The sequence below is a fragment of the Saimiri boliviensis genome, chromosome Y (genome assembly GCF_048565385.1).
Source record: "Saimiri boliviensis isolate mSaiBol1 chromosome Y, mSaiBol1.pri, whole genome shotgun sequence".
In the NCBI taxonomy this organism is placed as follows: domain Eukaryota; kingdom Metazoa; phylum Chordata; class Mammalia; order Primates; family Cebidae; genus Saimiri; species Saimiri boliviensis.
Window position 1 is genome coordinate 21,128,811 of NC_133471.1, and position 16,840 is coordinate 21,145,650.

At 36.9% G+C, this 16,840-nt stretch overlaps 1 protein-coding gene across 2 annotated transcripts; it reads left to right on the forward strand.

Annotated features, from left to right (window-relative positions):
* The first annotated feature begins 1,601 nt into the window (after positions 1-1,601).
* Positions 1,602-9,281, forward strand: AMELY (amelogenin Y-linked). Of its 2 annotated transcripts, XM_074392416.1 has the most exons (7): positions 1,647-1,702; positions 2,692-2,757; positions 4,908-4,955; positions 6,218-6,268; positions 6,351-6,395; positions 6,666-7,091; positions 9,130-9,189. In XM_074392416.1, exons 2-7 carry the CDS (start codon positions 2,704-2,706, stop codon positions 9,133-9,135), a joined length of 630 nt encoding a protein of 209 aa, XP_074248517.1. In that variant the 5' UTR covers positions 1,647-1,702; positions 2,692-2,703; the 3' UTR covers positions 9,136-9,189. The 2 variants fall into 2 exon arrangements, with proteins under 2 accessions (XP_074248518.1, XP_074248517.1); XM_074392417.1 differs by lacking the exon at positions 6,218-6,268 and having other exon boundaries at positions 1,602-1,702; positions 9,130-9,281.
* Positions 9,282-16,840: the final 7,559 nt, after the last annotated feature.

Consider the following 16,840-nt stretch of genomic DNA (forward strand, 5'->3'; position numbering starts at 1 on the left):
ACCTCAACTGTAGTTAAAAATTTATTTTTAATTGACCAAATATAAAATAAAATAATAAATTTATGTGGTTCACTAAGATGAAAGGGTTATAAAAGAGCATGCTTTTAAACCAGGTCAAGTGGCTCACACCTGTTATCCCAGCTACTTGAGGCTGAGGCAATGGAACCACTTGAGCCAGGGAGGAGGTTTCAGTGAGCTAAAATCACACCACTGCATTGCAGCCTGGCGACAGAGCAAGACCCCAAACAAACAAACAAACAAACAAACAAAAAACATGCTTTTAATAGACACATCACAATCCTCAGAGAGGGTCAGACTTTTTTGCTGCTACTTAGGCAAAGTCAAGGTTACTAAAAATATGAAAACAATGCAACTAAAGAGACACTAAAAAAAAAAAAATCTGGTTCATGCATGAAAGTGTAGCAGCAGTGGCCACAGGAAACAGACCTCCCAAACATCGAATACAAGGGGATCACTGAATACAGGAGGAAAGAGTTTATTCAGCCAGGAGTCTGAGCATAATTTGTCCAAAGATCAGCTCATCTAACACAGAGAGTTTATAAGGACTTATACGTGAGATATTACACTTGGAAGAATCTTAGGTTTATAAGTTTAGAAATCACATATGAAAAAGGTCTCGGTTTACAGCTTCAGGAATCACATATGAAAGGGTTTTGGTTCATGGTTTTAGGACTCACATGTGAAAAGATTTTGGTTTACAGCTTCAGGATCACATATGAAAGGGTTTGGGTTTACAGGTTTAGGACTCACTTGTGAACAGGTTTCTGGTTTCATCTTGTTTTAAGTAAAAACAGTGCCTTCTGGAGAGTTTCCCCAAGACCAAGCCTGCCCCCTACAGGAAGGTAAAACAGGAGATGCCAGTCAGTCAGCCTTTTTTTCTACTGAAATGTAGTGTGTTAGTCAAAGGGGAAGCTGATCTCAGATGCCTGGGTCTCCCTCTTCAAAAGAAAGCAGAAATGGGCTAGAAGGACATGGACAAAGAAGGGCCATCATACTTTAAAAGGCTGATATGCCATGTAGGATGAAGTAGCTAGGGCAGTATGCCTTCTGATAGGTATTCTTAAGTATTTAAATATATTTTTATGTGTGTTGTTCAATGTGTAAAATACCTCTTGTCCTTCCTGTTGAATCACACATAAAAATTTTGCTACTGTGATAACCTTGGATGATGGTTGTTGGGATAGCAAATAGTTGCAGATCACACTGGAGAGATTTTTGAACAAAAGAGTGGTGACAAAGGAGTAGCTACAGGGAACAAAACACATATCTTTAAGGAAAACAGAAAACAGAGCTGTAGTGATTTTAAAATTTTAATTGATCACAGGCAATGACATAAGACTGTCTTAAACGTAAGTCTGAATGTTTTGGCATGCGTAAGCTACTAATTTGCTAACTTAAAAACAGTGCAATGAAGCTCCTTTTGACTGTTAACATATTATTGCCCATAATGAAAGACTATATGGACTAATCACAATATACTCCCTTACATTTAGCCATGGTTGCAAAAAAATTATGATGATACAGAAATCTGCAGTCATATTCAACACATTTTTTCTTCACAAATCTGATTGGATATTATGGATACCCTGAATGATATAAATTGACCTCATAGTTAAAGAAAATCTAGAAGACCAAACCTTCCTGTGTGGCACAAAGAAAGTTTCTCTGAATATATTGAAAGGTATGTGGATTTTACACACTATTTTGTATCATTTTTATTCTGCTTACTTGTTTTCTGTAATTCCTATTCTTAGACGCAAATATATTCCATATTTCTAATACTTTTGCTGTAAGAATTAGTTACTTCTGTGGTTCATAATTAAATTTGACTGTAATTACATAACTATTTTTTTTACTTTATAATGCATGAAAATATTTGTATATATGTCTATTTAGATTTTAATTTTAGAACCCAAAAGGAGTTCCTAGAAGCCAAACTCACAACAAATATTTATTTTAATTACTTGTAAATCAAATTGAAATAATAGTTCATGGCTGCATTTATTACTTTGAACAGATTTTTGTGTAAAAAATATATCAAATAATACATTATTTATTACCGAAACCATCATCTAAAACTTTGCCTTTCCATTTAACCTCATATTTTGCTTCCCTGAAATTCTATAAGATTGAAACATTTAGAACTAAATTCCCATCATTTCTTAATCTGTTTTGACAAATAACTTTGCTTTTTTTCCCTCAAATAATGTCTTTGATTTTAACAATATCAATACTTAGATGAACAATACAAAAATATTTCTCAGCTTCTCATTTTAAGATGATGAAATGCTATGTAATAATGGTTAAATACATTGTTGAGCTCTTGAATCTTAAGAACCAAACTTGTTCCTTCAATTATTAATTAAAAATTACACTTAGCTTATATGGCTTTAGGGGACCCTATGGACAGACAGGAAGGACATGATTTATTTTCCTAAATTTCTTCAGTTCACAACCTGAAAGAAAAATGATTTATGTTAACTTCTGTGACTCCAAAACAATAAAACGCACTGAGAAATTGAAATCAAATATGAACAAATTAACCTTGCAAAAAATAATCTCAACCTATTTGCTACCCACAGACAAATGCAGATTATGTTTTTTAAGGCACCTTTATGATGTACATGTTTGAGAGGAGATGAGAAAAGCAGTTGTTCACTTTGATTTCAGAACCATCAAGAGATGGGGACCTGGATTTTGTTTGCCTGCCTTGTGGGAGCAGCTTTTGCCATGCCTGTGAGTAAAACATTATTTGCATAAGTTGGTGTCCAATTTACAAACTTGGAAATAAGAATCTGTCCACACTTGGGAAACTTTAGGGTTTAAAGCAGTTTAAGCTCAGATGCCCCAAAACATCTATGTGTTGAAGAAACATTTTATGAGCAAAAAAAACCCAAAAACAATATATTGTCTCTTCCTAGCTTATTTTGGTATCATGTCTTTCATGCTTATTCACATCTTTGCAAATGACAGGATTTCCTCCCCCTTTAAGGCTGAATAGTGTTCTATTGATTAGCCTCATTTAGTCTTTCCACATTGTAAGCATATATTAAAACATCACATTGTACACTAGGAATATATGTAACTATTATGTACCCACAAAAATTAAAAAATCAATTAATTAAATAAATAAAATAGCTTTTTAGATGCCTCCACCAGAGGTTCTGATTTGGTACAGCTGAGGTTGGGCCCATAACTCTGAATTCTTACAAGCACCCAGGAGTTTCTGTTGACACCATTAGCTTGTAATAATACAACCCATTTGTAGATAGAGAAAGCTTTTGAAAGGTATCTTTGAAATGTCTCCAGAGAAAGTGCTTATTTAGCCTTATAAAAATATAACAAAAATACCAGTTTGGTCTAAAACGCAATTCCTCTCAAATTTCCAGATCTCTTCTTGCCCTCCACATATTATAGCTGTTACTCCTCAGAGAGTAAGATTTCTGTGTTAGGAACCCACTTCTAGAAACATCTTACTGTTCTCTGAAGCCCCACCCTTTTGGTATGTGTCTTCCTTGTGGTTGCCCAGGATCCTGCCTATACGTGATACATAGTGATATATTTTGTATTTAAATTTATTAAAGAATAGGGTGTCAGACCCATTCTGAATGGACACAGGTGCATAAGGGCAGATAACTTAAATTCCATGCATGCGAAGCAAGCTGCATCTACTTTTTGGTGGCATAAAGAGCAGCTGATACAACCAGAAGCCAGCAAGCTTCACACCTACCTCCTCTCTTCCTGTCTCAGCCACAAAACCAAGATTCTGTGCTCTGAATTCCTGAAATCCCACATCGTGGCAATCCCTAGTCTCCACAGGAGTCCCAGCATTACAAATCCAGCCCTTTTCCCACTCCCTAAGATGGTATTGATAAGATGGTTTAGGATCTGACTAAAACTATTCACATCCAGATGAGAATGAATAAACCCTCCTATGAAATGTAATAATTTTTAAGGAATATAATATATACAAACCTAAGTGAAGTTAATGTTTGAGGGAGATGTTTTTCATCATTGTCTATCTTCTCCCTCGCCTGGACCCCAGGCACAACCAGAGTTCCACAATGCAAGTTCCAGACACTTGGCCCCCACTTTTGAGAGGATAGACAGTTCTAATTCAAGTCACCACTCAGATGGCCTTTTATTTTTAACTTAATTTTTTTTCTGCCATAAAAACATTGGTAGAATAATAAAAAAATAATTGGACTAAACATCATAAATCAAATTTAATTTCCATAGGATTTATACTTTTCTATTTTGTTCCACCCATCTTGTGCTGGCATTTATTAATTTCTACCTTGTGGTTGCTTCTGTGGCTTCTTTTGTTGTATGGATGTGTTGTTTACTTTGCTTGTCAATTACAAAGAAATGCTTTTATAGTTAAAGTACTTGATCACCTCCAGGCTACAGGGGAACATATGTGACACAATTCTTTGCTGGTTGATATTTCTATATTGTGTAAGAGAAACATACTCTCTCCCCACAATGTTGTCAGTTTGATCAGCAAGTAAACTCTTGGACAGGATAGGGTAAGATTCATTGACAACACTGGAGGTGGGGGAAGGACATTGTCTAATCACTGGAGAATAAACGTGTCCTGGTTTCTGCTTCCAGGTCTCCAACTGTAAGCCTGTAACCCCAGCAACAATCACTCAGCTTTTCTAGATGTCTTTAAAATAAGAAATCTCCTCTCCTAAACAGTTCATTTGTTCTAACTAAAAACAGACCTCAGATATATTCCGTACTACATAGATTTTGTAAAAGTAGCTTCAGTCTCCTTTATTGTGAACAATTGCATATTGATTTAATCTCTTCCTCTCTCTTCCCTTCCTTCATTCTATCCCTTCTTCTCTATTTCAATTCTCCTCTCCTCCTCCCTATAAAAGCTACCACCTCATCCTGGGCACCCTGGTTATATCAACTTCAGCTATGAGGTAATTTTTCTCTTTACTAATTTTGATCACTTTTTGCATGAACAGTGCCCTGCGCTCTCTAAAGAATTGTGGGTGATTCTTCATCCCAAATGAAGCGGTTTCTCAAGTGGTCTTGATTTTATGGTTTCTACCATCAGCTTCCCAGTTTAAGTGCCGATGGTAGGCCTCAAGCCTGTGTTGTCCCAGCACCCTCCTGCCTGGCCACTCTAACTCAGTCTCCCTTCCTAAACATGGTCATAGGCTTACTCATCATGAACCATTGCTCAGGAATGCTTCATGATAGGGTAAAAAATCAACCTTGACAGATCAGCTTGGTTCTGTCCCAGCTGGTAAAATGTAAGGATTAGTTTCGTTATTATTTAGAATTCCTTCAAGCTCAAAAAATTCTTAATTTTAAGACAGTCATACTTTATATGTATGTCTCATTTGGTGCTATTGAAATATTAGTCACCGAGTGCTATATGAGAGACTGAAGAACAATGGAATGCGTTAAGTTTTGGAAGTCATGGTTTGAAGTTCTCCTTAATCTCTTACCATATGACTTTAGGGAAATCATTTGCACTCTTTGGAACCCTGGTTTCCAAATCTGGAGAAGGGAAATTACTATAATAATCACATTTCAAAATGTTGTTTGGAGAGTAATATAGATAACAAATATAAAAACTGTTTTGTCAAGTATAACATAAACAAAGTTACTAATTATTAAACACTGTATTACTATATAAAGAATCCTCAAACCTGAGGTTAACCAAGTGTATACTGTTCAGAAAGGAATAAAATCTTACTTCCCTCACAAGTTCAGGTAACAATCTGTGAGTTTATTTACTTATACAAGCTGAAGACAAATATTAGTAAAAAATTGAGGCAAGGTTTTCTATTAAGCCTAAAAGACTGACAAATTTGATCAGTAAATCTGCATTTTTAGGATGAGGGACCATATTTGCACCTCTTTTTTCCCCATTGTGACATCAAAGGACAAATGAAATTAACATTATGTCATATTTAACCATAATTTTATGTTTGTTTTGCTCTTATGGTGAAAAATGGGAGCTATGGAATTAAACAGATTTACTTCCTTTGTAACCTCAGTCAAGTTAATGGACCTCTTTAATTCCCCAATACCTTATCTAAAAAGTGAGAGTAATAATACTTGCCTCCTAATACTTGCCTCCTAGCATATGAAAAATGTGTGCGATGGATGTAAACACAGTGCCTGACACACAGAAAGCACCCAACAAATGTTTACCTTCTTTCTTTTGTAGAACTTACCTTCTCAGGCTATCAATATTGGTAGGATTGTGTATAGTGCATCTGTATTTCATACTGCATCAGTAAGTTTCTGCATTGGATGAAAGTAAGTTAAATAAATGCATTCTAATATCTCTTTCTCTTAAGGTGCTCACCCCTTTGAAGTGGTACCAGACCATGATAAGGCCATCAGTATGTACATGTTTTGTTCTTTATTCCATTAATATAATAGGCATGCATTTAAATTCCCGTTTTAAGAAAATATCATATATACTTCACATACAGACACTAATGGGAAATTTAGTTTGTAAAAACTCCTATCATTGTACACAGTTACACATTTTTGGAAAGGAAAAATGAATAAAATATTCCTATGAACATTAGTGGCAAAGAAAACACTGCTGATTCTCTGGCTGCAGTCAGCTGAGCCAATGGTAAACCTGCCTCTCTGTTTCTCACTAGTACCCTTCCTATGGTTACGAGCCTATGGGTGGATGGCTGTACCACCAAATCATCCCTGTGCTGTCCCAACAGCACCCCCCGACTCACACCCTGCAGCCTCATCACCACATCCCAGTGGTGCCAGCTCAGCACCCTGTGGTCCCCCAGCAACCAATGATGCCCGTTCCTGGCCAACACTCCATGATTCCAGCCCAACACCACCAGCCAAATTTCCCTCCACATGTCCAGCAGCCCTTCCAGCCTCAGACTGTTCAGCCACAGTCTCACCAACCCATGCAGCCCCAGCCACCTGTGCACCCCGTGCAGCCCCTGCCGCCACAGCCACCTCTGCCTCCGATGTTCCCCATGCAGCCCCTGCCTCCCATGCTTCCTGATCTGCCTCTGGAAGCTTGGCCAGCAATAGACAAGACCAAGCGGGAAGAAGTGGTGAGTATATCCTGAAGCTACTACAGTGCAAATCCTGTGAAAATGATACAGCAAAGTTGGCTCCATAGTTCTAAGGTGTCCAACAACCCAGGGACTACAGCCCAGAGTTATAGTACTTACAGGTCTATGATTCTATTGGTCTGACAAATGTGTTGTACCTACACATTATAAACAAATTTATCTAAATGGCTTGGTAATTAAGATCACACGTTTTATGCTGGGTTTAAAATTTACTATTACTGATTTTCTACCAGTCCATATATTACCAAAACCAATTAACAGAAATATATACTGCTAAACCTTATTAATTTTAAGGTCAAAAGCATAAGGGAATATAGATTCTCCTTACATTTAAAAGCATTGACTATGAAAAATAGGCTAAAATTGCACTGAAGGCTTAAGAAAAAATGGGGTGGGTAATTTTCAGAGTGCAAATACTTGAACATGCTACAAAAGGTGGATGGGAAATCTCTTCAAAAACATACAGAAAGATTTCCTGTTTTCAATAGTTTTCAGTCTGAATTGGAGGGGGTTAAGCTAAACGTGCTGTTTGATTAATTTTTGGTGCTGAGATTTGGTGGATAATTAAGCTTTTAGTAAAAAGTCACTCCAATTTAGCTCTGAATCTCCCATTATGAGAAGTACTCACAAATGAATGGGAATAGTCAATAAAACAAACTTTATTCGCATCCCTAAAGTCTTATTTCTACATATATGAGACCATGTGATAATATTATGTATATGTATCCAACTATAATTCCAATTTATACAAGCTATTGATGACTTACTACTGAGAAGCAGAGAGAAGTGACATGGAAATGACCAAGTTACAAAGCAAGGACAACTATGTTCCACTTCTGGCTCTGCCCTCAAATAGGAGGCAGTACTGCAAGTTACTCAGATAAATGGGTGTTTTCTTTTCTTTTAAATAGGGGAAAATGACAAAATCAGATCATTTTCAAGCCTCTGTCCAACTATAAAAACATAAATAGTTTCTGAATAAAAATATCATCATATATGTCATATACAACTTCATAATTGTGAGCATGTTTACAGAGAATAGCTGGGCAGTGTAGCTTACACCTGTAATCTCAGTCCTTTGAGAAACCCAGATGAGTGGATTACCTGAGGTCAGGAATTTGAGACCAGCCTGGCCAACATGGTAAAACCACATCTCTACTAAAAATACATGCATACACATACACACAAGCTAGCTGGGCATGGTGGCAGATGCCTGTAATCCCAACTACTAGAGAGGCTGAGACAGAAGAATTGCTTGAACTTGGGAGGTACAGGTTGTATCGAGCCAAGCTTGTGCCACCATTGCGCATCAGCCTGGGTAACAAGAGTGAAACTCAAAAGAGATAAAAGGAAGAAAAAAGGAATGAAGGAAAAAAGGAAGAAGGAAGAAGGAAGGAAGCAAGGAAGGAAGGAAAGAAGGAGGGAAAAGAAAGTTGACTGAATCCCAAATAATTTGGTGCCTATATCATTGGCTATTCTAGTCTAAAGCCTTTCTTTCTGTACATAGAAAATGCATTTATTTATCTCTTTATTAATAATTAAAACCATTGTGTTTATAATGTGCCAACACTATGGTCTTTATAATGTGCTTACACCTTAACAAAGCTATTTATGGAAAGGCGACTTTTGGCAGATAGTTTGAAGCCTTTAAAGCTCAGTTTCATTTTGTGTAAAATTTGAGTATAAATATTGGTAGTTTCTTAAGAGTTTTTTAATGAAAAATAAAATAGCGTGATGAACTTGGAAGCTGGTGTGTTAAGAAATACTCAAAGATAGCCATTGTTATTTTATTGTAAAACTAATAGTTTTTAAGTGTCCTGAAGGTAGAAGCAGACTTCATAGACACCTAATATCTAATCACATTGAAGGAACAGATAAATTTTGGAGATTGTAGAGTTCAACTTAAATGGTTGCATATTGTTTTGACAAAACTGAAGGCATACATATTATTGTAAATGGTACTCACTAAGAATATTTGTAAATGATTTTTATTGTTCCTTTTCCCATTTCTTTTCAGGATTAAAAGATCAGAATATGAGAGGGGAACTGAAGTAAACACTTCAGTTGCTTTTACTAATGACACAAGCACACAATGATTTTTGCTTAATCACTTTACTTAGCAAATTCTGTAACAAAAAATGTATCATTAGCAGACAATAAAATGTTTTACAAATCATTCCTGTGTTTGTGTTGAATGAAACTTACATTTTCCTATCACCAGAGACAATATATTATGAATGAGTATTCTTGAATAAGGTAGGAACTGCTCATTTACTCATACAAATTCACGATTTGGCATGTCCCTATTATAGTCTCTTTTAGTAGGGACTATAATAAGAAATATAGCCCCAATTTCCCTATTGCTGTGGGAATAGGGAAATAGGGGCTATAATTATTTTTAAAGAAAATTTAAATTATACTGTTGCAAATTTTTAAAAAATGAAGTTACACATCAGTTAAAATAGATGATTAAATGAAAATTTATGAACATGTACAATCGCTGAAACCTGAGCAAATAAAGGGAAGGTTATATGAAAAAATTTTGTACTAAAAAGATAAGCTTTTGAAGAATGTTTATATTATAAAACAGGATGTGGAGCACTGGTTGTATACTTCACATCACACACTGGCAATCAAAATCTGTTTTTTTGATCTCATTCTATAGAAAAAGATTTTTAAATGAAATTATGTGATATGCATAATAATGCAATGAATTTAAAATTATTTAATTCATTTTTTCAAGAGAAATGTTATTAATAGAGCTTCACATAGAGAATTGCAGTGATGTTGTATACAAGTCATTTCTTTCACTTCATAATCTTTAAGATGATAAATTGTATAGTATAGTCTTCAAAACATTAACAGATGCATCAAATGGACTCAAAACAAGTTTTTTGTCTTATTCATATTTATATTTAAATTATTTTTTCTTCCTATACCCAAGTGGAATTGTAAACAACCTTTACAGGGTTTATATTACATGTACCTATGGTAACTATTTCAGTACTGAAGAAAAAAGGATTCAAATATAAATACGAGTAGTATAGAAAATTTGTTTTGAGTCCATTTTATGCATCTGTTAATGTTTTGAAGACTATACCATATAATTTATCATCTTAAATATTATGAAGTGAAAGAAAGACTGCTTCACCATTTTCTGGAATGGATAAACATAAGTTTACTGGAAGAGTGTCAATATTTAAGGAAGTAATTTGACTTTTAAGAATTTATATTCAATTTTTAAAAGGTAGAAAAACTTTTAATCAATTGATTCTAGTCAATTGAGTCTGTATTTACCAGGAACACTCCAGGGCAAGGCACTACTCCATGTGCTGGTGAAAATAGCTAAGTCCTCATCCTTATGAATTCTATACATTATCGAAGGTATAAAAGAAGCCCAAAAATAACAACTGAAAAGGCCAATGGTATTGTAGCAGGAAAAACGATGGGAAACGGATCTCCCAAACACAGAATACAGGAGGTAAGGGTTTATTACAGCTGGGAGCTGAGGCAATGATTTCTCCAAATTCAGCTCACCTAACAAAGGAAGGTTCTGCCTTTATATAGGTTTATACTTTAGATATTACATGTGGAAGAATATTAGGTTTATAGCTTTAGAAATCACATATAAAAAGGGTCTCAGTTTACAACTTCAGGAATCACGGATGAAAGGGTTGGTTTACAGTTTTAGGACTCACATGTGAAAAGATCTCTGTTTACAGTTTTAGGAATCACAAATGAAAGGGTTCTGGTTTACAGTTTTAGGACTCACATCTGAAAATATTTCTGGTTTGATCTTGTTTTAAGTAAAAATAATGTGTTCCAGAGAGTTTCCTCAAGATCAAGCGTGTTATTTTCAGGAAGGAGATTCAGGAGGCACCAGCTGGCCTGCTCTCTCTTCTATTGAGATGCACAGTGGATTACAGAGGTGGAGGGAATCCCAGAGGCCTGGGTCTCCTTCCTCAGTATTAATACTATGACAGAAGTACAGTCAAAATGCTCTGGCGAATATGACAAATATACCTGGCTAACCATTTGACAGCTTGTTGGCAGAGCTGGAATCAGTCCTAGCTTTCAGCCTTCCACCAGCTCAGCAGCAGTTAGTTCCCTCCCTGACCCAGGAAGCAAATATTCAGTCCCCCATGTCAATCATGGCATTAATTACTGGAACTCTGCTTCCCTTGCTGGCTGAAAGAAACCATGATACTATGTGAATAGTATGTGATATGATTCAAGTTTGAAGGCCACCTTGCTAAAATAAGGTATCTAGGTTCTCTCTTCAGAACTGACTATATAGCTGACATAATCCATAGAGAACAAAGAAGCAAGCACAGGATGGTGCAGCGGCCCACCTGAGAGCCACATAAGGCAGAGGAGCCCCCGACCCAATAACAAGGAAGTGAGCTTGCTATCCAGCTTGGAACCCTATGCTCCATGCAACCATGCAATTCACAGATTGGAAAGTGTCATTCAGGAATCTATGCCACTGGGGCCTAGGGTCCAAACTCTGGAGCTGTGCAGATTCTCAGACTCTCAGCTAGAATCTGCTTAAGCCTGATGAGCTCCTGTGGGCAAGGTGGACCAGCACCATAACTGCAGCTGCCTACTGCCTAAGCACTTTGAACTTCTTGAGGAAGGGGCAGCAGCAAACACTGAGACTCATAGTGGCCTAATACACTAAGCTCCTTAGATGCAGGGAAGGGCAGCATCCATCTCTATAACTCCAGGCTGTGCTGTTTCCCTGCTGCAGCCAGGAAGGCTGGGCGGCTTGATCCAAAGAGATATGCCCCACAGCCCAACTTGGCAGACTGCAGCAAGAGTGCCACTTCTGGCTTGACTCGTCTTTCTTCAATGGGTGGGCCTTCCTGGAGGAATTCCAACTCCAGCCAGAGGCTCAGTTATTGCAGATATCAGAACCCTAATCTCTCTGGCCTGAGCCGCCAGAAGAAGGGTTGGTCACACTATCTGGAGACCAGCAGACAGCCTTTCCTCCTGATAGATATCAGGAATCTGGGCAGTCCAGATGAGTGATTTCACCCCCAGCAAAGCATACCCTCTACACTGAGGGGCAATAAAAGTGCTTCATTAAATGGGTCCTGTTTCCCATGCCACTCAATTATATGAGATCCACCAACAGGGGTTGTCAAATCCTGATACAGGAGGTATTCTACTGGCATCAGTTTGGTGCTCCATGAGGCCACAGACCCCAGAAGAAGGAGCAGGCAGGCATCTTTGCTGTGCCCCCGCCTCTTTGAGTAACATCTCCAGGAACACGAGCAAACCAGATAAATAAGACCCAAAGTAGACCCCCAGAAAATCACAGCATCTGTAAAGAAGAGGGATCTGACTATCGAAAGAAAAACAAAGAGAAAGCAACAACAGCATCATCAACAGCAAAATGTTCCCCCCAAAAACTCTATTCAAGTCTCAGCAGCCTCAAAGACTGAAACTAAACAAACCCATAAAGATGAAAAAGAATCAGTGAAAAAATACGAAAATCCAGAAGGGCAGAGTGCCTCTTTTCCTCCAGATGATAGCAATGCCTCTCTAGCAAGGGCACAGAATTGGATGGGGCATGAGACAGATAAAATAACAGAAGTAGATTTCAGATGGTGGGTAATAAGAAAGTCTGCTGAGCTAAAGAAGCATGTTCTAACTCAATGCAAAGAAGCTAAGAGCCTTGATTAAGGGTTCGAGGAGCTGTTAATTAGAATAACCAGTTTAGAGAGGAATATAAGTTGACCTGATAGAGGTGAAGAACACAGCACAAGAACTTTGTGAAGCATACATAAGTATCACAGCCAAATCGACCACGCAGAAGAAAGGTTATGAGTTTCAAGGCCACCTTGGTGAAATAAGCTGTGCTGATAAGATTAGAGAAAGAAGAATGAAAAAGAAGAAACAAAGCCTCCAAAATAGTGGGATTACATAAAGAAGCTGAACCTACGATTGATTGGAGTACCTGAAGGAAATGGGGAGAATGGAACCAAACTGGAAAACTCACTTCAGACATTATGAAGGAGAAATCTCCCAGTGTAGCAAGGTGGTCCAACATGCATTTTAAGGAAATATAAAGAACAATAAACACAAAGATACTCCATAAGAAGATTAACCTTTAGACAAATAATTCTCAGATTCTCCAAGCTTGAAATGAAGAAAAAATTATTAAGGGAAGCCAGAGAGAGAGGCCAGGTCACCTACAAAGGAAAGCCCATCACGCTAACTGCAGGTACATCAGCAGAAATCTACAAACCAGTAGAGAATAGGGACCAATACTCAACATTCTTAAAGGAAAAAATTTCAACCCAAAATTTCATATCCAGCCAAGGTAAGATTCATAAGTGAAGGAGAAATAAAATCCTTTACAGATAAGGAAATGCTGAGGAATTTTTGTCACCACCAACCCTGCCTAGCAAGAGCTCCTAAAAGCAGCACTAAATAGGGAAAGGACTGAAATAGGAACTGCAAAAACACACTGATATGTAAAGGCCAATGACATTATGAAGAAAATTGTCTCAAAAATAACCAGCTAGCATCATGATGATAGGATCAAATTCACACATAGGATTATTAACCTTAAATGTAAATAGGCTAAATGTTCCAATTAAAAGACACAGACTGGCAAATTGGATAAAGAGTCAAAGCAATCAGGGTGCTTTATTCAGGAGACCATCTTATATGCACAGAATAGGCTCAAAACAAGGTACAAAGGAAAATGTACCAAGCAAATGGAAAGAAAAAAGAAAAAAAAAGCTGGGGTTGCAATCCTAACCTCTAAAAACACACTTTAAACCAACAAAGATCAAAAAAGACAAAGAAGGCCATTACATATTGGGAAAGAGATCATTCCAAAAAGAAGAGGTAACTATCCTAAATATATATGTACCCAATACAGGAGCACTCAGATTTATAAAACAAGTTCTTAGAGTCCTAAAAAAAGACTTAGACTCCCACACAATAATAGTGGAAGACTTAACATCCCACTGTCAATATTAGAGAGAGCCATGAGACAGAAAACTAACAAGGATACTTGACCTTGACTTGAATCTGATGGATCTAATAAACATCTACAGAATACTCCACTCCAGATCAACACAATATACACTCTTCTTGGTGCCATATGGCACTGTTTCTAAAATTGACCATGTAGTTGGAAGTAAAACACTCCTCAGCAAATGCAAAAGAACTGAAATAATAACAAACAGTCTCTCAGATCACCATGCAATCAAATTAGAGCTCAGGATTAAGAAACTCACTCAAAACTGTCCAATTACATAAAAATTGAACAACCTGCTCCTGCTCCTTGTGTAAATAATAAGATTAAGGCAGAAATTAAGAAATTATCTGAAACCAATGAGAAGAAAGAGACAACACACCAGAATCACTGGGACACAGCTAAAGCAGTGTTAGAGGGAAATTTATAGCACTAAATGCTGTGTCAGAAAGCTAGAAAAATTTCAAATCGACAACCTAACATCACAATTAACAGAGCTGGAGCAGTAAGAGCAAACTAATCCAAAAGCTAACCAAGGCAAGAAATAACTAAGATCATAGCAGAACTGAAGGAGATAGAGACATAAAAAACCTTCCAAAATATCAATGAATCCAGGAACTTTATTTTTGAAAAAACTAACAAAATAGACTGCTAGCTAGAACAATAAGAAAAAAAAAGAATCAAATAGGCACAATAAAAAATAACAAAGAGTATACCACCAATGACCCCATAGAAATAGCAACTACTCGTCAGAGAATATTATAAACACCTCTATGCAAATGAACTAAAAATTTAGAAAAAAAATGAGTAAATTTCTGGACATATACACCCTCCCAAGACTAAACCAAAAAGAAATCAAATCCCTTAATAGACCACTAACAAGTTCTGAAATTGAGGCAGTAATTAATAGCCTACCACACCACAGAAAGCCCAGGGCCAGACACATTCACAGATGAATTTTATCAGAGGTGCAAAGAAGGGCTGGTACCATTCCTTCTGAATCTACTTCAAATAATTAAAAAGGGAGTACTCCTCCCTAACTCATTTTATGACTCCAGCATCATCCTAATACTAAAACCTGGCAGAGACACAACACAAAGAAAACTTCAGGCCATATCCCTGATGAACATTAATGTGAAAATTCTCAATAAAATACCAGCAAATTGAATCCAGCAGCATATCAAAAAACTTATCTACCATGATCAAGTCAGCTTCCTCCCTAAGAGACAAGCCTGGTTTAAGATATGTAAATCAATAAATGTAATCCATCACATAAACAGAACCAAAGCAAAATCACATGATTATTGCAATGGATACAGAAGAGGATTTCAATAAAATACAACATTCTTTCCTATCAAAAAACATTCAATAAACTAGGTATTGATGAAACATATCTCTAAATAGAGCTATTTATGACAAACCAACAGTCAGTATGATATTAAATGGACAAAAGCTAGAAGAATGCCCTTTCTCAACACTCCTATCCAACATAGTATTGGAATTTCTAGCCAGTGCAATCAGGCAAGGGAAAGAAATAAGAGTATTCAAATAGGAAGGGAGGAATTCAAATTGTCTATGTTTACAGATGACATAATTCTCCATTTAGAAACTACATTATCACAGCCTCAAAACTCCTTAAGCTGATAAGCAACTTCAGCAAAGCCTCACCATGCAAAATCAACATGCCCAAATTACAAGCATTCCTACTCCAGCAATACACAAACAGAGCCAAATCTTGAATGAACTCTTATTCACAATTGCTATAAAGAGAATACCTAGGTATATAATTAGCAAGGGATGTGAAGGACCTCTTCCAGAAGAACTACAAATCACTGCTCAAGGAAATCAGAAAGGACACAAACAAATGGAAAAATATTCCATCTTTATAGATAGGAAGAATCATTATTATAAAAATGGCCATACTGCCCAAGGCAATTTATAGCTTCAGTGCTATTCCCATCAAATTTACCATTGATATTCTTGGCAGAGATATATCAATGTTTGTCATCTAAGCCTAAATTGAATATAATTTCTAATAATGTGGTTATGTTTCTTTATATCATGGAAACTGTTAGACCAACATAAATCTTTAACATAATGTTAGGCTTGGCTATCTCCATGCCAACTTTTAGAAACAGTCTGCAAGTCAACCTTCAACCAATGAAATCAGGTAGCAAATTCAGAGATTCAAATCTGGCATGCTTTAAAGTAAGTTTAAAATTCAAGGCTGTGTCAGTTATTTGAATATTGTGTTTTCAAGGCAAATTCTTTAAAAAGTTCACTGGTTTACTATGTGTCTCTTACTGTGTAAAACTTTGTAAAACCGCTTTGGGAGGCCAAGGCGGGCAGATCATGAGGTCAAGAGATTAAGATCATCCTGGTCAACATGGTGAAACTCCATTTCTACTAAAAATCTAAAAAATTAGCTGGGCGTGGTGGTGTGTGCCTGTAATCCCAGCTACTCAGGAGGCTGAGGCAGGAGAATTGCCTGAACCCAGGAGGCGGAGGTTGCAGTGAGCCGAGATCGTGCCATGGCACTCCAGCCCGGGTAACAAGAGCAAAACTTCATCCCCCCCCCACAAAAAAAACTTTGTAAACCCAACCCTGAAGCTTAAATTTATATTTGTTAGAGTGTATATCAAGACATAATGCGGGGGGAGAGAGACAGAGGGAGTGTATAAGCTTTCATTTTTATATAGTACACTAAAAGCAAACAAACCCCACATTCTGAATG